General features: G+C 41.6%; 1 protein-coding gene across 1 annotated transcript; it reads left to right on the forward strand.

Moving 5' to 3' along the window:
• Positions 1–15: 15 nt before the first annotated feature.
• On the forward strand, positions 16–1,317 carry dctpp1 (dCTP pyrophosphatase 1). The gene has a single exon (XM_050044723.1). It carries the CDS (start codon positions 123–125, stop codon positions 666–668), a length of 546 nt encoding a protein of 181 aa, XP_049900680.1. The 5' UTR covers positions 16–122; the 3' UTR covers positions 669–1,317.
• Positions 1,318–22,522: the final 21,205 nt, after the last annotated feature.

A 22,522-nucleotide genomic window follows, 5' to 3' on the forward strand; every position in this document is an offset into this window, starting at 1 on the left:
GAGCGGCGTCATTTCCGTTTGGACTACTGGCGGGACTACTGGCGGGACTTCTTCGCGTGGTCGTTGCTGAGCAGGTAGTTTACAGACTTTTCCACAGGCACCGCTGATTAAAACCATAAAGCATGATGGCTACAAACGGAAAGGACGCCCGTGGATTAAATGGCGATGACACATCGGTGTGTTTAAATGGCGGCAATGATGTTTTTGCCAACAAGCCACACTGCGCTGTGGTGAACGGAGCAGCCAAGGCGGCACCAGCCAGGCTGCAGAACGGAGGCACCGGGGCGGAGAGGTTCACCTTCAGCCCCGAGCCCACCATTGAGGACATTAGGCGGATGCAGGCTGAGTTTACAGACGAGCGGGACTGGAATAAGTTCCACCAGCCCCGCAACCTGCTCCTGGCGATGGTCGGTGAGGTGGGCGAGGTGTCGGAGCTCTTCCAGTGGCGGGGGGAGGTGGCCGAGGGCCTGCCCGACTGGACCGAGTCTGAGCGGGAGCAGCTGGCGCATGAGCTCAGCGACGTCATGATCTACCTGGTGGAGCTGGCCGAGAAGTGTCGGGTGGACCTTCCTCAAGCGGTGCTTCGTAAAATGGCCCTGAACAGACTGAAGTACCCCGCCAGCAAGGTGCACGGGTCGGCCAAAAAGTACACAGAGTACAAGGACTGAGTTTGGGTGATCAGAGATGTCAGTGAGGGGACTCTGGTTGCAGTGACTGCTGGAGCTGGTGCTCACTTGACTGACAACATGCTGCAGTTTATTATGACCTACTACTGAACGTTTTATCCCTGGGTTCAGTGGCTTTATCTGGGCTGACTTGTTACATATGAATGCTCTTAACTTGTGTGTGTTGTCTGTGATACACATTTGTGAGCCTGGCTGCCTACATATGCAACGTCTCCTTTAGTAGGTGAGGCACTTGGGGAATCCTGCATGCTGGCTTTTATTGAGGTTAACTTTTAAATTCTGTTTTTACTCTTTCAATCATTGATGTGCCTGAGTGAATTTGCTGAAACATATTCCTGTTGTGGAGTGCCTTTTGGGGAGTATTTATAAGAATATGTTTCTCACTGAACAGTTTTACAGCTTGCCTCTAGTTTAAGAGTGTGACAGAGTGGATTGGAAAATTGGTGGAGAGTTGAAGCGGATGATTATTGTCCTGACTGTTCCTGACAAAAGAGTAATTGTGGACAGATTTTGTGTTATTAGGTTTTTGATTCATCATCATTTCCCATCAGGGTTGGATGAACTCCTCCTCTGTTTTGTTCACATCACAACTGTCACATTTTTTTCCTGAAGTAAAAATTGCTTCTATTCTGCCTGGTGGTTTTAAGTTTTTTGTCAAAAATGGTTGTGACGGGAGCTTGAGTCTTTTTGCTATATGCATACACAAGAGCCTTACAGACATTTGCACTCACTTACCAGTTTATTAGGTACACTTAGCTGAAAGTAATGGTCTAGTAATAGAACAGCCTTGAAGTAAATCCAAATTTCATGATGTTTATAATGATCATCTTATGTTGAAACTTTTTAGGGAGGTTTTGTTTAAATTTTATGATCATTTTAGAGGCTATAGTGTGTGAAAAATGAATTGTATTGCATTTTATTAAGTGACATTTCTAACACTTTACCCTCATTGATAGAAATGTGCCATCCTAACATCCTTTTGCAAGATTCAACATTATTGGGTTTCCTGGAAATGACTAAAGTGAAAGCCGTAGTTCTTAACTTTTATAAAATAACGTTTGTTACATTTGCCTAATCTGTCACTACGTCCACACAGCAGTACATGATGATCTGTGAAAAAATCATGTTCCTTTGCCTCCTTGTATTGCCTATAAAAGCCTTACTACAGGTGAATAAAGACAACAAAGCAGAGCAGAGGAGTCTCTAACATAGCTGTCACTCATGTCAGTCACTTCTCATCAACTGTGGTAAATCTGTCAAACTAGGCAGCACTGATCAAATATGAATCAGGATTCTGTTACTGCTTTACCGAGCTCTTGCCTGTTTTCAGAAACATATCTTAGTGTACTGTTTAGATGTAACGAGAGAAAGTTTCGGTGTTTGGTGCATCACTTGACTGTTTCTCACATGAGTCCGGAACTTTCTCATTGTACAGCTAAACGGTACACTAAAATATGTTTCTGAGAACATTTGATACAAGAAGTAAGCAAAGAAACAGAATCTTGATTCATATTTGATTAGCGCTGCCCAGTTGACAGTTTGATCAGAGTTTACGAGCAGTGAGTGACACAATCGACAGTTGCGTTAGAGACTTCTTGACTCTGACTGGTTGTTTCCGTGAGTTGCAGTAGAGTATGTAGTGCAAATGCCATTAGAGGCAATAGGAAAAAGAGGAGGGGAACAATTATTTTTTTTCACAATGTGTCTCATTTAATACTTTGTAGATCTAGTGACAGTTTTAGGAAATACAACAAAAAGCTATTTTCAGAGTCACCAACTGTAGCGTTAAAGGCCCAGTATGTAGGATTTAGGGTGCTCTATTGGCAGCAATGGAATATAATATTCAGAATTATGTTTTCATTTGTGTATAGTCACCTGAATCTAAGAATTGTGTTTTTGTCAGCTTAAGCCCAGCTCAGACCAAAGTTTCAATAAGACAAATTGAAACAGGGACCTACTTGCAATGCGCCGTCCTGCAACATTCTAACAACCTGCCGGTTTACTCCAGGCCGATGTGGAAACAGGTGACAAGCTTTACGTTGTAAAACCAGCTGCCGGCAGTTTGACCAGCTGAGTTGCAGGTGACACCATCAGCTGGCTTGAGTTGAGCTAAGACCGCTCTAAAACGGTTTCGTCTCGTCGCGAATCTTTGGTCTGAACTGGGCTTTGGAATAAGCTGTTTATATCTACATACAGAGCGGGTCCTCTGGTGGTCTCCATGGAGTCTGCCATGTTGCAGCGCCACATTTCTACAGTCTCCCAGAACAAACCAAACACTGACTCTAGATAGGGCTTTACACATTTTTACATTGCAGTGAAGGTCATCCTATGTTCCACATGCTTAGAAAGGAAGGGATGAGAGGAGCAATATTCAGATTGTTGCAATCTGTAACCTCACCACTAGATGCCACTAAATCCAACACACTGGTCCTTTAAATATAATAGATCATTATTAACTCACTGTGATTGATGGTCCGCATTTATTTTGAACTTTTACTCAAAAGAATTTCAGTTTTGCCTCTCATTCAATCAGTGGGCTACAATGCAGGCATGCCTAACTGTAAGGAGAGTTTAAGGGCTCAGGTCTTCTGGAGGCTTGGAAGAGCTGGGAATTAAATTACCAACCTAACGATTAGTGAACAACGTGCTCTACCTCCTGAGCCTACAAAGAGGGCAGGTAACGATTTACCTGGAGCTTCACTTGTACCTGTCATTGTTAAATCAGCAGGAGATAGTAGGGAAAAATTAATAGTGTTGAGTTTACTCAACCGATATATTCCACCTGGAATGAAACTTTGATGAACCTTGAGAAGCAAAATACATCTCTGTGTGCTGAGGGAGGGGCATTCAGTGTAACGCAGTGATGAAAACGCCTGTCTGATTTTTCATTTGATGTGTTTCGAGAAACAAACATTGCCCTCAGCTGTATATCCTGATAGTCACTCAGAGGCATGAGTCATCCACAGGCTGCAAAGGAGAACAGTCATGCATCACTAAAATGTTGCTCTGTGTGAGAGTCGAGCCTCACTTCAAAGTAAACAGCTTTTAACTTAAGCAGATATGACACAGCATGCCACATTAAGAATGAGCAATTGTCCACTTTCTTGGTGCATATCCAAAAACTTGGATATGCAAACTCTCCTCCTCTGCTGGCACCGGAATGTTTAAATACATCATTTTAATTTTAAGATCTGTGGAGTGACGGTTATAGGAAGAAAACAAGGGCTGAGCTTTTTCTGTCTTGATCAAATGAAGTAGAATCACCACAGTAGCATACCAAAATTAGTTTTTCATGACCATAAATCCCTACGTCCTACTTTATTCCACCAAAATTTCTGCAGTTTGCTGGAGAGCAGAAAGTGAAATCACTTTCAGCAGTAGTTCATCCAAAGCAACAGCTCTCCATCACTTTAGTTTTGTAATGCACAGAAACAAAACAGTGTTTTAAATTGGAGATTGTGCCACTTTGTAGGTGCTCTCTCAATATTCACTGTCAAGATGTGTGCCAGTCAGGGAGCAGGCTGCAATTACAGCTGTCCCAGGAGGGTAAAATATAACCCTTTTCAGCCCGCATCACTGTTATTCCAGCAGTTTTCTGTCTGGCTGCCTCTCTCAGAGTGAATCGGCACTGCCAAATGTTATCCCGAAGAGGTTTGGTAAGAACTCTTTACTTTGAGAAATCCTCATGCATTTTTCAGAGGGGGATGTAGCACATTTCCACATTCTGGTGAAGTCAGATACGAGATAAGACTTTCTAAATCTGTTCCTGAACCCTGCTCCAACCTCACTGAGAAAGTGTAAACATGGCATCAATGTTTGTATTGATTAGACGAGTGCAGATGAAGATGGGTAAGTGTTAAGAAAATGTCGCTCTCTTCTTTGTTACATATGAACAGTAATGCCAGAGGTGGGACCAAGTGCTAGTCACAAGTAAGTCTCAAGTCTTTGCACTCAAGTCCTGAGTGGAGTCCCAAGTCCTAAACTTTAAAGTTGCAAGCCCTAAACAAGTGATGTACACTTCACCAAATGTAATGCCATTTTAACAACAGAGTAATAATACATTAAGACAACCTAGTTACTTAGCTGTTAAACTAGAGCCCCATTTCCAACAAACACTTTCAGTATGGTACCTTTGGAACCAAAAGTAACCCTTCAGACATGGTACCTAGACACTAGCTTTTCCACCACAAACAGTACTCTTAAATGTGGGCGGGATTGTTGTCACTCACTGCTCCGTCCAGCACTCACTGTATTTCCTCATCACTGGTGACACAGATGGAAGTCTGCACCTTGTTTATCGTCCACAGAACGAAATTGCACGCCGACATTTTCAGAACAAAATAGAACAGGCTGCAGTGAGTCTCTCTCTTGATGGGGGAATTTTAAAATAGCGGGTTTGTGCATTTAGTCCTTCTAAGGCAAGCTCAGGGGGTTTAGTATTGCTGGAGCCCACAGGAATGGCGCTCTGGCACACTTTTTTTTTTTTCTCCAAGTGAGGTTTAGAATATATGCAGTTCACATAACCCGGTTGAAATTAATATATGTAAACACTAGAAGATCTACTCATTACTAAAAGTGTAGTATGTCATATAAAAACTAAAGGAATGGTCAAAGTTGTCACAGGCAGTCGGCCCAGTGAATTAAGTTATGTTTTCTCCAACTCCAGCTGTGGCAAGAGGCAGCAAAACATCCTTTCATTTTATAGTAACAATTTACTAATACAACTCTCCACGGTACGAACAGTGGTTATATGAGCTCCAAAACCAGCCACAACTCAGCCCTGAGCAGAGTGACTGTCCACTATTGACCAATCAACAGACTGCAGTGTTCACAGCTCCACCTTTTAGTACCAGATCTGTGTGCTAGAGAGGAGACCAAAAAATGGGGATGGTACAGAACAGTTCCATTGGTACCATCCACAACTTTTCACAGTGGAGTCGAAAAAAAGTGCACCAACTTATCTGAACCGTGGTGGAAACGGGGCTTAGCATTGGCTAAGCATTAGCTTACTAACTATGTTAATAATAGCCTTGGCTTACCGTTCTTGGTGCATCAACGTCAATGTCAAACGGCGATCACTAATGTAACGTTGGTTCTTCTCTTGCACCTCAACCCGATACAGTCTGATTGGTTCAAACAAAGTGGATCTGGGGAGATGAACGTTAACTTGGTGAGAATGAATAGCGTGATCGTTAGCTGATTCAGGAAATGAATTGATAATTGAATTGAAATAACATACTTTGTAAATCTTTGGCCTTGGAGGAAGGTATCGAGTATTTTCAAGTCAAAAGGCTCAAGTCCAATTGAAGTCGCGAGTCACTGGTGTTAAAGTCCAAGTCTTTATTGATTTTGTAAAGGCAAGTCTAAAGGCATCAAAATTTGTGACTCGGCTCTGACTCTAGTCCAAGTCATGTGAGTCTACACCTTTGAATAATGCTGTGTCATTATTTTATTGTGCATTGCTTCATTTAACACTCATGAGTGACACAGAGAATCAAAAGAAAGCTGTATACCTTATCTTTATCTGCACATTGAGCCTGTGAAATAATTTTCCATTCATGAAAATCTGCCTTCATGTTCTCCCAGGCTGCAGTGACAGGGATACTCTCAGAAATCCTCCTAAGTATTTAATACTTTAAGCACACTTAAGAACTAATATGTAATACTGGATTCCATTCACTGTTGATAAGTGGAGTCCGTGTGCGCTCTACCTGCTCTTTGATGGAAGTCAGGTTTTTTTTATAGCCAGAGTGTACAAATGGCTTGGAAACGCTACAAATACATCAAAGTTTTCTGAGAGTAAGAACCACCTCACAAATGTCATGGTAAATTGTATGTTTGCAGGCTGAGTTTTTTCTTACGCTTGGACTGCTTTTAACCAAACAACAAAGAGGACCTAGAACTGCAAAGTGCATCTCTAATAGATTTCCATGGGTGTATTTATTAGTGTGCTGCATTTTGAATACTTAAAAGTGGGAAGTTAATGTACACCTGTTATCTTGCAGTGCAGGCTTAAGCCTAACTGTGCATATATTTTACTTATCAACACTTTAAGACTTTGTAGCTGTCAGAAATGTTAGCGGAGAGTTCACGGAGGAGATGTTTGGCGCCTCTAATGTCTTCATGTTTTCATGCCTTGAGAAAGAAGTTAGAAGGTTCCCATGGTGCCTTTCCTTGTCTGAAGACGGCGCGGAGGGCTTAATTACATTTAAGACTTTTGATGAGTTTAAATCTCAGATTTCCTTCTACTTTATAATGGTCAGCCCAGCAGATACCATCAGGCCTTGTTGGTGCTTGCTGTGGGTTTCAAAAGGATGTGAGACATCTAGTTTTTTCGTGTTCGCACAGATAAGCTTTCAAAGAGATGTTCACAAGTGAATGTGTTTATTTTCTGTGTGAATAAGCAATGGTTTCTCTTTTTCTTTTTGGCCACTTCCTACTCCTTTTCACTATCTGAGTCACACACACATAGACGCTCTTTTATCCTGTCATAGAGACAGCAGTGGGAGCTGTCAGATCTCACACAGTGGGGTTACCCAGCAGCAGGGGTTCACATCTCATCACATCCCACACATAGACGTGGATGCGCGTGCACGCACGTAGAAACACATGCACATTGGACCATTGCTAATGGCTAGGGATAATTTCTTCCCTTTTGTGTGATGCTGTCAGGGACAATCACATCCTAAATACCCCAAACTGATCCATTCTGAACATGAACTTCTTGGCAATTTCCTTCCTTTTCATAAATGTTACAGCTGAGCCAATATGGCGATGATTCAAGTCAAAGTCCCTGCCAGCAACCAAACATTTATATGAGTGTCTCCTTGGTTTACAATCAATTCAAACTTTATTGTTCGCAAGGGGGGGATTTGGTTACAGGCTATTGCTTCTATGTAGTCTGCATTGCTGAAAAATATTGCCCCTCCAATCTCCACATTTAATGCTTTGTAATAGCATGCTGAACAAGTTTTGATGTAGAAAACAGTTGATGTGCTTTGCTGAATTAAATGCAATTTTATTGTGACTGAATACATGGGCAATGATCATTCCCTGTCCACTGAATAAAAGGGAAAATTTGATTTTACTTTCTTTTCTTTTGTCTGTCTGATCTGTTTCCCCACAATTTTAACACCTGTGGCACCTGTGGTTTTAGATCACCTGTGGCAAATAGCTTTAATTTGTAGCTTTGAATGTCCTTTATGTCAATAGCCATTAAGCTGTGCAATTTTTTGTTATCAGCATTTGTCCTTTTTTATTGCAGACGTTTTGATAGCAGAAAAAGCACAGGTATAATTAGTAACATTAACTAAAGCTGCACTTATAGGGGTGCTTTGCTTTTGTGCATGTTGGTTCAATAGCACAGGTCAATGGAAAGGTGTCATCATTAATGTCATTGGATCCACCTATGCTTTTTCTTATCTGCCGTGGGAAAGCCCTTTTTGATTGCTTTATTGAATCAGTGACATTTACCTCACACAGCGGTAGTGACCGGATAAGCTGGACAAAGCAGATAGACAAGTGATATAAAATGAACCAATAAACAACACAAAAATAACTTTAAAAACTGATGATAAATATGAAACACAATCAAACCAGCAGTTTATGTAAATCAGTTTTAAGTAAATTCTGGGCTCCATTACCAGGTATGCAAATAAAAGATTTGAGAAAAGTTTGGATTTCATCTTGAATGCTGCCAAACAAGGCCGCACTTTACACCTTTTCAGAGTCAGAAGTCAGATTCAGAAACAGAAAAGGATTTATTGCCAAGTTGGTTTTTCACTTACAAGGAATTTTCTTTGTTTTTTTTGCTGCATACATAAAAAAAATACAATAATCATATTAGCAGGAATAAAAAAGGCAAGTACTGCAACATTCAAGAACATAAATAGAAAATAGAAAATAAAAAGTACTATAACATAGCAAATATGTACAATAAAGCTGTTTGTAGCTGCATCGGAATAAGCAGTACAGTTTGTGCAAAAGTCAGGTAATGTGCAAAAGTTCTGATTGGTGCAATTTGTCTTTTTGAATGAAGATAAACAGACCCTTGTCACAGAAGACATCTTAACATGTACAGTAAGAACAGCACAGGTGTAAAGAATCAAATTAATAATGGCTGACATTAATTTGGCTGCTTCATTTTCAGGGTCTTGGTATTATACAGGCTTGACCTGAACATAACAGAGCCAATGGTAATGGTATTAGTAACACCTGTACCTATATTACTTTAAGTTAAAATGTCTGCTGTGAAAAAGGTGTGTGAAATTCAACGTGAGCAATACAAATTTGCCTTTTTAGAGCTAATCCAGACATTCAAATGGTGCCATAAAGTCCCAGTTAAATTGCAATAAAAGAACAAAGATGCTGCGATCTGTAAAAGTCCTTTTTATTTTACATCTATTGAGTTGAAGCCTACCTGTTACCTTGCTCAGATAGTCAGCTCCAGTTGGCTGCTACACTAACACGTGACGTATTTGACACCCTGTAACATAAATCGAACGCACGCAGGTTAAAGGGCAGCGTGCTCTGTGTCCGCTGCTGCCACCTGCTGGTTTGTAAGGTAGGCTATTAATGTAATTAGCACACCTGCCCGGAAGTCGACGCACCTAACTTTTCCTTGGATTAATGGAGGAATATTGGTTATGCAGGCTCAATTAGCTCGTCATGCTCACTATATCTTTCAGCAACATTTGCACTGTTATTTCCTGTCACGCCTGTTGGCAGCTCGCGAACATAATTAGTACCAAAAGGATTTTCTCACTATGTAAAGATGTCTTCATCATCACTGCCTCATCTCACCAGTCTAAGGTAAGAATGTGCTGCAAACCTGACTCATGTCTTAGCTGTTTCAGCTGTCAGGCTGTTGCTGCTGTTGTTATTTCACAGATTTGATGTTTGTTGGCAACGCTGTCATGTTATGATGTGCAATGTTTGCACTGGTGCAAGTCATGAATTAATGTCTTGTAATGGCTGGGTTTTTGTGTTTTGCACATGAGGTATGATCTGTTCAGAACACAATTATGTTTCAAATGTGTACAAAAAATATTGGATTGAGATCTGGTGACTGTGGAGGCCATTGGAGTACAGTGAACTCATTGTCATGTTCAGGAAACCAGTTTGAGATGATATGAGCTTTGTGACATGGTGCATTATCCTGCTGGAAGTAGCCATCAGAAGATGGGTACACTGTGGTCATAAAGGGATGGACACGGTCAGCAACAATACTCAGGTAGGCTGTGGTGTTTAACCCATGCTCAGTTGGTACTAAGGGGCCCAAAGTGTGCCAAGAAAATATCCCCCACACCATTACACCACCACCACCAGCCTGAACCGTTGATACAAGGCAGGATGGATCCATGCTTTCATGTTGTTTACACCAAATTCTGACCCTACCATCTGAATGTCACAGCAGAAATCCAGACTCATCAGACCAGGCAGCATTTTTCCAATCTTCTATTGTCCAGTTTTAATGAGCCTGTGTGAACTGTAGCTTCAGTTTCCTGTTGTTAGCTGGCAGGAGTGGCACCTGGTGTGGTCTTCTGCTGCTGTAGCCCATCTGCTTCAAGGTTCAACGTGTTGTTCAGTCAAAGATGGTCTTCTGCATACCTTGCTTGTAACGAGTGGTTATTTGAGTTACTGTTGCCTTTCTATCATCTTGAACCAGTCTGGCCATTCTCCTCTGACCTCTGGCATCAACAAGGCATTTTTACCCAGAGAACTGCCGCTCACTGGATATTTGCTCTTCTTCGGACCATCCTCTGTAAACCCTAGAGATGGTTGTATGTGAAAATCCCAGTAGATCAACAGTTTCTGAAACACTCAGACCAGCCCGTCTGGCACCAACAACCATGCCACGTTCAAAGTCACTTAAATCACCTTTCTTCCCCATTCTGATGCTCAGTTTGAACTTTGAACAGGTTGTCTTAACCATGTCTACATGCTTAAATGCATTGAGTTGCTGCCATGTGATTGGCTGATTAACTATTTGCGTTGATAAAGTGGCTGATATCTTAACTTTCTCCACAAAACAGTATGTTGAAAACCTTGGGAGATAAATATTCTGTGTATATGCTCAATAGAATACATTATAAGCTGATTGTATCATTAGCAAATTATGTCAAATCAGTATTCCCCCTATTAATTTTCCGTTGACACACAGATCCACTGTCCATTACAATGGACGACTATTTTTGAAAAAGTCCTGAGGAAAAGCTATAAATCTTTATTGTGATATTTTGACATATAAAAGTAATATAGCATCTCATGTTTACTTTAAAAGCAGTTTAAACAAAAATTGTATACTTAAACGATATGATTTATAGATTGAAACACGCCTTGCACTCCCTCATTGCGTAATGGTCAGCCATGCTTGTTAAAAGAGGGGGCGTGGCTCTACTGCAGTCCACTTTAGATGATGTGGAACACTGTCATTGGCTTATTGACATCCCACCAAATAAATCTGTGCACTTGGGTGGAGTCAGATGACCGTAATCATAAATCAAGACATTCTCTTTAAACTTATGTCCATTGGAATGGATGGAGGATCTGAACAGGTTAATGCTGTCAATTTGCACAGAAGTAAAATACAAGTGTGTTTCATTATTACAGTGAATTGGTTTTGCAGCATATTTCCCCTGTTGGGTGTTGTTTTTGTGGAGTTGCCAATTGGCTCGCTGCAAATTGAGAGTGTAACGGTATTTCATAATAGCTTTACGAAGTTTAATTTATTGTATAATGGCTTTAGAAGTATAAACACAGGGGCACACAGGCCTTTCATGTAATCATTTTCCTGTAATAGTTTAGGCTTTAAGGGGAATTCCACATGGCTATTGTTGCACTAATAATAGGTCGTCACATTCTCTCTACATGCTTCATACTTAGCTTTGCATCAAAGGAGGATTTAAGCTCAAAGGCACTGGGATGTGACAGCGTACCTTATATTCTTCATATTATAAACAGCATAGTGCCTATTCTATGGCGCTACAACTCCAAACAGCTGCCAACCTCAGGCTCCTTTTCATAACTCAAGTGTAAGAGATTGTTACTGCTGTTTGACTGACATGTCTAAGCCTGCTGCAACATAATGGGTGGATTGGTGGATTTAGATGTATCAAAACCCTGCTGGTCTGAGGTGAGTGGTGGGATAGTAGCCATATAGCAGCTAGAGCTCAGCCTACACATCCTGCTGTAAACACCACGTCAGCATCGCTCCTGCTGCCGCTGTTGCTCATCTAGCATTTTATAAAGCCCACTTCCACCACCAGTATCCACCTGAAGGCTCTGATTCCCCTGTGGAGGAGTTCATCATTGTCACTCCCCAATCTTCTCTGTGCTGAGCTTGGTGTTTGCTTGCAGGGGATGATTGAGGTCAGTTTCTAGACACGAAATACACTCCGCACTCCTCTGTATCCATTTAATAATACAGCTATTCAATTGAGTGAACCTTCCGTAGCTTGTCTGCCGCGCACTAGTGTGTATTTATCCGTTGCGTGTAACAAGTTTAAGTTTTCGAGTTGAGTCATAGCCTCCAGGCCTCTGCTGCTCTTGTGATCCATGTGGGTCTCTTTTCACAGCCTGTTGTTTTTGTATCCATATTGTTTTGCATTGAATGCTCTCGTCTATTGTTTTGTACGGCGTATTGTTCTGTTTGCCTCGTGTGCTCTTTTGATGCAAACAATTTGCCTTCCCTCTGAATGTGAATTGAACTGAACTCGTTTAGCGTGAATGAATAAATGAAGTGAGTGTCGAGCACAGGCCACTGCTATTTAGGGATTCTCAACAATAAACCGCTGAGTGAATATCTCTTTTTGTTCCTTTGCTGCATATCGTGGTATTGAAGTTTCTTTGAATATGAAATCTGGTGCTTCCTCCATGCTGTTGCTCTCTCCAGCAATGAGGGGCGACTGAAATGATGTTTGAACCACATCAAAGATGGTGGAGTTGTAGAGGAGGGTTTGTAAAAGCCTGCTGTTTATTTGAATCAAGCATTGCAGAACCAGGAAAATGAGACAGCTAAGTGTAAAAACTGATGGGCTAATGCTGTTGATTTCAGTGTGTGACTGTATAAACTTGGTGTGAAAATGCGTAGCTGCCAATGTGCTGTTTTAACAGACTTTATCATCATTGTCAACTGGGACAAGTGTGACCTGACAAGCTGTTCAACATTTCTCAGTAGCAGAGAACTGAGACACTCTACAGCCACAAAATATACCAGTTTGTCTTTACAGTTCTCGACTACTATATTTCTCCAGCTGTATTGATTAAAAAACTCTATTCATACATACCTAGGTTTTTGGGTTTGAAGTGGTGCTCAGTCTTGCAGTCCTATTGTGGCTTTATCCGTCGCTTTCAGTAGGAAATGGTTAATTTTCTTTGCTAATATTTCCACAGCGTGTATTGCTGACATTCACTTGTTTTACGAAACACATACTGTGAAGGACAGTTGACAACCTTGAGTGGACCAAAAATTCACACCTAATATTTGAGGCTGAGGCTTTCCAATTACTATATTTTTTTTCTAGTAAGATAAATGGTTTTACCCACTGTGTCCTCAGGGGAACCCTACATTTCTTATTAAATGTAACAGTTCCAGTTTAGGTTTTGCTTTTATGAGCAGGGAACACATAAAGACTCATCTACAATGAATGTCAAGAATGCCACAATTTAGTCCAAGAGAAATTCCTTGTGGTCCTTGATGTGCTGTAAAGAGAGCACAGGTGGCAGGACACCAGGCGGGTGTAGACAACATGATACACCCATTGACTGAGAACAGCTCCAATGAAGCCTCCAACTGAATGATAGAATAATTGTAGATTTTAAATTGTTCTTTATTGTTACACTAAAGTGGGAGAGATAGAGATAGAGATAGAGAGAAGAAGAATGAGGGATGTAACTGTGATAAATACAAATAAACAAAATGTATGATATGTGGAGTCCCAACAGTACGAAAATAAATAGTATGTAGTGTGGTGGGGGAAACATCAATACAACATAGTCACAATATTTTTCTGTGGCAGTATGGTATCGCCACACAGTGCCATGTATCTAGTTTTTTTTATTTATTATTATTTAAATTATTAATTTGACAAATACAATTTAAATTTTAGGGCGGCATGGTGGTGTGGTGGTTAGCACTGTTGCCTCACAGCAAAAGGGTTGCCGGTTTGATCCCAGGTGAGGGAGCCCTTCTGTGCAGAGTTTGCATGTTCTCCCCGTGTCAGCGTGGGTTCTCTCCGGGCACTCCGGCTTCCTCCCACAGTCCAAAGGCATGCAGGTTAATTGGTGACTCTAAATTGTCCATAGGTGTGAATGTGAGCGTGAATGGTTGTTTGTCTCTATGTGTCAGCCCTGCAATAGTCTGGCGACCTGTCCAGGGTGTACCCTGCCTCTCGCCCGATGTCAGCTGGGATAGGCTCCAGCCCCCCCGCGACCCTCAAGAGGATGAAGCGGTTAGAAGATGAATGAATGAATGAATGAATTTAAATTTTAGGTAGCCTACTAGAATAATATAATCAATTTCTTTTTCAGTCCACTAAAAAACTCCTGTGAGTGAGATGAACAGACTGAAAACTTTATTTTATTAGATAAAACAGATGTTGACAAAGTTTTCCTTTTGAGGACATACTTTACAGTTGATAAAAGTTAATATATCCCAATACATTTTATCGCAATACTCAGCATATCGCAGCATATTTAAAACCGCAATAATATTGTATTGTGACTAAAGTATCATGATAACATCGTATTGTGGATCAACTGGTGATTCCCACCACTAGTGTGTAGAATGGTGGCTAGTGGAGGGTGAGTACTGAAAATCCACACTCCAGTAAAGTCATAAAAAATGTATCAAGTAAAAGTAAAACAAAATTGAGAAACCTCAAGTAAAAGGTAAAAAGTACCTGGTTGATAAATTACTCGAACTACAAGTAACTTGGCGTACAGTACAGCCTACAGCAGTAGCTCAGTCCATAGGGACTTAGGTTGGGAACCGGAGGGTCACCTGTACAAGTCCCCATCCAGACCAAATATGGAGCGTGGACTGGTGGCTGGAGAGGTGCCAGTTCACCTCCTGGGCTGCTGAGGTGCCCTTGAGCAAGGCACCGAACCCCCCCAACCGCTCGGGGTGCCTGACCAAGGCGTGACATCTGACATCTCTCCACTTTGTGCATGTATAGGTCCTGTTTGTGCATGTGTGTGTCTTTCAGACCTGTGTGTAAAATAGTATGTAAAATAAAATTTTTGGGGGGGGGATATTTTTAAGGTGTGCTGGCCGGTGCAAAATAATGAAAGCACTTGTTAATAAAATGTTTTAATGAGGATTAATAGATTAAATATTAGATTAATAGATTCAAAATATGATATGATTCCATAATATACAATGAAAGATAATAAAATGACTAGACAAAATTCATAATTATAAATAGGTCACCATATGTATGTCTCCATTAAATCAGACTGAATATGTCAGCTTGAAAAGGTGTGTTTTTAGACAGGATTTGAAAGAGGAAAGGGATTCAGTATTGTTAATGTCATGGGGGAGAGAGTTCCAGAGGCGGGGGGCAGAGCGGCTGAAGGCTCTAGAACCCATGGTAGTCAAACGGCCAGATGGTGATGTGAGTTGGAGTGCAGAAGAGGATCTAAGAGTACAGGAGGGTGTGGAGATATGAAGGAGTTCAGACGGGTGGGAAGGGGCTTGATTATGAAGGGCCTTGAAGGTGTGAAGCAGAATCTTGAAATTGATGTGGTATTTAACAGGAAGCCAGTGAAGCTGCTGGAGAACAGGAGTGATATGATCTATGGAGGGGGGAGGGGGAACTCTGGACCAACTGGAGTTTATGAAGACAGTCCAACTGACCACTTGCTACTAGATAAGTTTATCAAAACATCAAAGTTTAACACATGACAAAAATTGACATTCCAGTAGCTTACGTTGGCTAGTTATCTACATTTTAACCTACAGTATGTGCAACTTACTTTAATGTGCTTCTGGAGGTTAAAAGTGGATATTTCAGTGTTTTTTGGGAGGCACAGTGAGCACTTCATCATGTAGCTGTTGCCTCTTTTAGATTTTTAGTATAAAAAGTTTGTCCAGATGTGATTTGGGATTTTCACTGGAAGCTGCCTCTTGTTCTTGGTTTTGCACCGTCATCAATGCATCGTCGTCAAAAGACAGGTGGTGCCTGTTTTCCTTCCAAGCATCTGGCAACTTGACATCTGCAGTGGAGGTGCTCCGCCGCCCCTACACTCAATCCCTGCATTTAGAGCAGACTGTTGAACTTAAAGCAGATTACTGGCTCAAAAATATACTTAAAAAGGGACATGAAAAGAATGTGTCGCTTAAATAAACTACTCTTTTACACATGAGAGATAGGAGCGCTTGTAATGCCTTACTATCCACTATCCTGATGGTAGCATATTAGAATGGTATGTTATGCATAGTATAAGCAGTTGTTGAGTTTAGTATGTATAATGACCTCACAGCATAGTGCAGTAAAAGTACTGCACAACAGGGAAACAGACCTGAGGTAATAAATGAGAGACTATGTGTGTGTGCACGAGAAGTTGCAGTTGTCTTGTATGGAGATTAGTTAACTTTTTATATTATTTCTGAGAACAGTTTATATGAGACCAGAATTTTTATCAGTATCATTATAATCTGCTGTACAACCCAAAGCTTCACGCTCTTCCTCATGACTACTCTCTCATGTTAAAAAGTTAGTCATTTCCCTTAACACCAGGAAGAAGTGTGAATCACTGATGTCAGTTCATTGGGATTTGACATTTCCTAATTATCACTTCGTTAGCTAATGATTTAATCACTTTACATTTGAGAATATAACAACTAATACATAATAAATATAACAAATGTAAAACTGAAGCATAAAGCATCTGTAACAAGACAACAACGTGCTGAATTCCTCAAAACAAAGGTACCAGATATTCTATAATAGAAAGTGTCTGTTTTTTTCTACAGCTGGGCCAGAATTCCCAAAGAGCTCACCAAGGTAGTGAAGTTATATTTTTACTGACAGAAGCATTCGGATCTCAGTTGCCTTTGACATCCTCCTCTCTCCTGTGTCTGTGAGACTTCGAGCAAAAAGGGAGGAAAGCATCAGAGTCTGGTGAGGTAAAGAATAGCAGACAGACATCAAGCAACTGCCCGATACGTTCCTGAAAACTGCACTTTGGTAGTTGTTTATGAGCATTGTGTGAAATCAAAGTAGAAGGTGATGATTTAGAGTCGGGTTGCAACTACGACCTCTGAAATCATCGCACTTCTGACTCGGTCTGAACAAAAAGTGGAGGATTGCCTTTTAAAAAGGTTTGAAGCATTTGTTGCAGAGCTGCGGCACTAGATTGCATTAGATTGCGCAGGTGTTGCTGGTATTGTGTCCAACCCCTGTAGATACTTGACATTGTGATTTGCAGCAGGTACTAAATAGTGTGAAAGCATAGCTGTGAAGCACATCTGACAGATGTATCTGGCAAATACTTAATAAAGGGAATGATCAAAGTGTGACAGAACAGGCACAGGTCCCATTCACATAATGGCCACAGGGAGCCAAGAGCAACAAAGCTAATATGTGACAGTGAGAGGCAGGAGGATTGTCTTTTGATTGAGCCATGCAGTATTAAAAAGACTGATGACTAACTGACACCCAGTGCTGGTCAAAGTACACTTTTTCAAGTGGAGCGAAGGACATAGAATAATAGTAGATGTTAACATTTATATTTAAAGGACGGGGCTGCCAATAGTCTATATTTGAAAAGCCAAACAATAAAAAGGGCTTTTGCTCTTTGATAGGAGAAGATAGTGTCAGGTGTGTGTAGCCAAAATCAAAAGTAGATACATGTGTGCATACAGAGATGAATAGTTGAATTAATCTCAATGGGGATGAATACACACACTTGTATGGACATATTCATTCTGGTGTTGTAAGTTGTGTGACCACACCCAGGTAGCTGATGAGTTCGTCCAAAATATCTCATGCCTTTTACCTCCCATCTTGTAGTCTGACTCACCAGATGTAGACTGTGTATTTCCCCGCTATTGGTCGGCTATTTCAGCCAGCAGTCTCCTCCCCTTCCACTATCTGCGTGCTACGGTGTTGCAAGGGCATCATCGCTTCACCCTTGGCTTAGTGCTGCCCACTGGTTCAGAGCGTTCTTTCCCCTATAGCTGAATCATAATGGGTGCTTCCAGAGCTTTCTCTTGCACTGACACAGCGCTGTGGAGATAGGTCTGTTTATGCCAGACCACCTTATGCCTGTTTACGTCTGTGATATGGTCTGTAAGTTATGCTGATGATGGTCCTTGCCCCAAAATGTTTTTGTCTCATTTTTTCACTTTGTGTCGACATATCATTGTTTTTGGATGTGAAGAGTGTTGGGATCTAAGCCTAAACACTGGGCAGCATGTGTAGGGACCTGACCTCAGAACAGATCTCTCTAATAATTATTGAGTATGCTAAGTGGGCCTCCCTAGTGTAGGGGTTAGAGCACTCGTCTTGCGGAAGGTCCAGGGTCAGAATACTGCTGGGGTCGACGTTAGCAAAGGCATGCGGTCGCAAGAGGTTCCCACTACAGAATCAAACGGGATCAGATTCCTTAAGGAGGCTTCAGGACAAGAGAGTAACTCCGGAATCTGAGCCAAGTCCTCAACGAGGGCGCGTCTCAAGCCTGTTGTAGACGTGAGATTCCAGACATAAAAAGCGAATGTGACTTAATTTACATTAAATCACCTCGTGGGGCACCATTCCCATAAAGGTAAAAATGATAGCCAGTTGATAAAATCAGTCTCATAAAGTTCACTAAACCATCAGTTTGGAACTCAGATTAATAATTAAATTAATAACTATAACCAAAGACACTTAAATTAATAGTAAAGGCTGAAGGATTTTGGAGTTCTTCACATAGCAGAGGTTTAACTACTCATTCACTCTTATGCAACATTAAACAGACAGCAGGTACGATTCCAAATATATTTATTCATAAAGAAACACAAATTCTAACTAACTATATACCAATCCAGTTTAGATTTTAACAAATGACGAATCATCTGTGCTCCAGTGAATCCCAACAGGAGCATATTAAACGTTTTTTGGCAGTGTGCTGTGCAAGCAATTTTTCTGTAAAATGGGAATATTACACTGCATATTTTGTAAATCTTTAGAAATGGGTCACAGATACATATTGTAGTTTCATCTAAAAATGGCTAAATAATTTCCTAAATCATCTGAGTGCTGCTGTTGTCACCAGGTGTCACTCAGACAGATGTAAACAGTACAATAATGGGGACTTTTTCCAGCAACGGATTTGGTGCTCTATGAAGTATTCACAGTACCACAACAGTTCATGTGGGACTCAAAAGGAAAATGTCCACCAGTGTTTGGAAACTAGTGGAGGTCTTTGGCATGAAGGACTAAGCTACAGTTCGGTATCAGGCTTTGGCTGCATGGAGGTAATACTTGAGCAGTATCAGAGGAGAAGTTCTGCTGTTGTTCTGAGCATCAACACAGCTGCGATAATCACAGCTGTGATGATACTCAGTACAACACTCCCTCTTGTATGATATTACTTTTATTCAACAGTTCTACAAGTGCCATGTATTAGTCAACAGTAATTAGTGACAACAGATTATTATTTTTTTTTATTATGCCACTGTGCCAACCATAGCTGTGGCTGGAGTAGAGCTTAGATTCTCTGCCCGAGCCCGGCCCGACCCGGCCCGCGGGCCCAAGCCGGGTCGGGCCGGGACCCCCCACCCCTCTGACAGGCCCAGGCCGGGCCCGGTCAGATATGAGAGAGAGAGAGAGAGAGAGAGAGAGAGTCAGATATGAGAGAGAGAGAGAGAGAGAGAGAGAAATGGCTNAGAGCGCAGGAGAAATGCGCTGCCTGTGTGGACAGTCAAGCGCCTGCGAGTACACTCGCAGGACTACCGCGGCACTAACGCGCTCGGTGTGTCCTTAGCGTTAATTATAACAGCCAACTTATTGAAAAATGTCGGGTTTAAATCGGGCTCGGGCCCATAATTACAGTTAATTGGACGGGCCGGGCCGGTCCCAGACATAACGTGCACGGGGTCGGGCCGGGTCGGGCTGAATTTTTTGGGCCCAATCTAAGCTCTAGGCTGGAGGCATTATATTTTGGGGTTTTCTGTTGGTCTGTCTGTCCAGACGTCTGTACGTCTGTAGGTATGTCTGTCCCATTCTTGTGAACGCAAAAATGCCTTGAGGGAATTTCTTCAAATTTGGCACAAACATGCACTTGGACTCAATGATGAGCTTGTCCACTAATCGGAAGATCGGTGGGACCATCCCCGGCTCCTCCAGTGGACATGTCAAAGTATTGTAGGGCAAGATTCTGAACCCCAAATTGCTCCTGGTGGCTGTTTCATCAGTGAGTGAGTGCTTATGAATGGTTACAGAGTAGCAGGTAGCACCATGTATGGTAACCTCGGCCACCACTGTGTCACTGTGTGTGAATGGGTGAATGTGACGTGTAAAAGTGCTTTGAGTGGTCGGAAGACTAGAAAAGCACTATACAAGCGCAGTCCATTTACTCTTGTGACCGCAATATCCCAAGAACACCCTGAGGGAATTTTTTTCAAATTTGGCACAAACGTCCACCTGGACTCAACGATTAACTGATTAGAATTTGGTGGTCAAAGGTCAAGGTCACTGTGACCTCACAAAGGTCACAGTGAATGTTGTTGGCCATAACTCAAGAATTCTCACACTAATTGTGACAAAATTTCACTCAAATGCCTGATAGGATAAGATGATGATGACATGACATTTTATATCCAAAAGGTCAAAGGTCAACTTCACTTTGACAACATAATATTCTGCAAAAATTCTTTGCTGGCCATTATTCAATGTCGTATCTCAGGACAAGAAGGGGAGATATTTGGTCAGATGCTGAATTCATGTGTGTGAAGCATCCATGTTTTCACAGACATAGATATAAACTGTGAGTGCAACGTGACTGGTTTGCGAAGGCTACAACTGTGAGGTGGTAATTTTAGTTTAATCATTTATTTGGCTCTGGCAACACAAAAAGTTGCACGACTGATGGGAACTGTTGTCAAGCAACACCTTCCTTCACACAAGTTTACTACTTTGTGTAAGCTAGCTCGACACTTAACCTCAAGCCAGCTACTTTGTATCATCAACATTAAAGTGTATGTTTCCATTTATTGTGCAACCAATGAAATAAGAGTCTGTTGACAGTCGCTTTGGAGGCATGTGTGATTCCGATGAGGTAACAGCTTGATCTGTCAGTACGTTGCGACATTGGATGATGCCAAATATGTTATGATGACCGTTAATGTAGACTAATTAATGGTTTATATAAATAACAATTTAGAACATTTGTAAGGCAGAGTGATATGTATAAAGGCACAGTACTGTTATACTGCATATCAGTTGAAATGCCGTTTGTCAAGCCCAACTAACTACTGTAGAATTAGGAGAAATTCATTGTTAGTTTTTTTTCCTGAGGATTTTTTAATAACGGAAATAGGCGTTATGTTATCACCAGCCTTATGCTTTGATACTCTGAAGGAGAAACACTGACAAACTGAGTGCTACCTCATGATCAAACGTCCTATCTTACTATACATGACTGACAATGGTGCCAGGGTATTTTTTGGCTTGACATACATACTTTGATTTCAGCGACCGTCTCGTATCACCCCACTCCTGATTTCCCTGGCATGTCCCAATCCCAGCGTGCTCAGCTCGACTGCTCCTGGAGGGGCTGCGTAGGAGTGATAGACAGTTAGTAGTGACACCCTAAATCAGCCGTATAGACTGATCAAAGTGCTGCATTGTTGGACTGAAATTGGACTTGGGCTGGCTGCGGAAAGCTCAATATGAGGCAAGTTTCTGTCCTGTGACTGTCTGGTCTCATTTCGAGCTCAGCGTTTTGAATGATTCATCATACGGAGTGTGGAAATGACGAGGGAAAAGTTCAAATGGAGAGTGACAAATTCTTGGTTGGGATGTTTCAACCGGAGGGGGCAAAGAGGTGTTGTTATTCAAATGCAGATCTTAAGTCTTTGAATGCTTTATGCGAGCCGTTTCTGTTCTGAGTAGATTTCTCACTTCTTTGCGCCTTCGCTTTTCTTTTCTCTGCTATAGTGAACATTGGAAATCAGCTGCTGACCTTTTATATTTCACAGCCTGTAGTTGGAGTGAATCTCATGCCTCTACAATGCAACAGCAGGAAGTCTCTTATATTAAGCACATATGACGCAAAAGGAGAATTTCTGTGAAGCGGCCTGCGTGTGATACAATTCTCCCTTACAATGTCCTCTGTTTGTGAGGACTGAAGATACAAGATACTCTCTGAATGGCATCCAAGGCTATCTTTATTCAAAGAGACTGTTGCTATGTAGGACTGTTGCTATGGAGGAGTCTCCCACCCTCTCACCAAGATGGACAGCTGTAGCCTCGCCACAGGGAGGAGCCCTTTCTCTCTCTCGCTCTCTCCTTCCTGTGTGATGTTTCCAGACGAGTCCAAACCTGAGGGAGTCAGCGGGGGTTCCTTCTTCACAATGATAAAAATAAAACGGTGACTCACTCACACTGAGAGAGAAAGAAACTGACCAAGTTCAAGACGTGACCAAAGTTTGCAGTAATGCGGCGGATGTTCACAGTGGCTCTCAACAGGTGAATGCTCTTTATGCGTCATTGTAGGCTTTAACTTTTCTCTCTCCTCTCTCCATTCACATTCTGTACAGTATCTTCAATCAGATCCCAGAGCTGATATATTTTGAAGGCCTTGAGGCATCCGTGATATTCATGAATTTTAAAATATACTCTAGACAC

Source organism: Epinephelus moara, chromosome 5 (genome assembly GCF_006386435.1).
Source record: "Epinephelus moara isolate mb chromosome 5, YSFRI_EMoa_1.0, whole genome shotgun sequence".
Lineage (NCBI taxonomy): Eukaryota > Metazoa > Chordata > Actinopteri > Perciformes > Serranidae > Epinephelus > Epinephelus moara.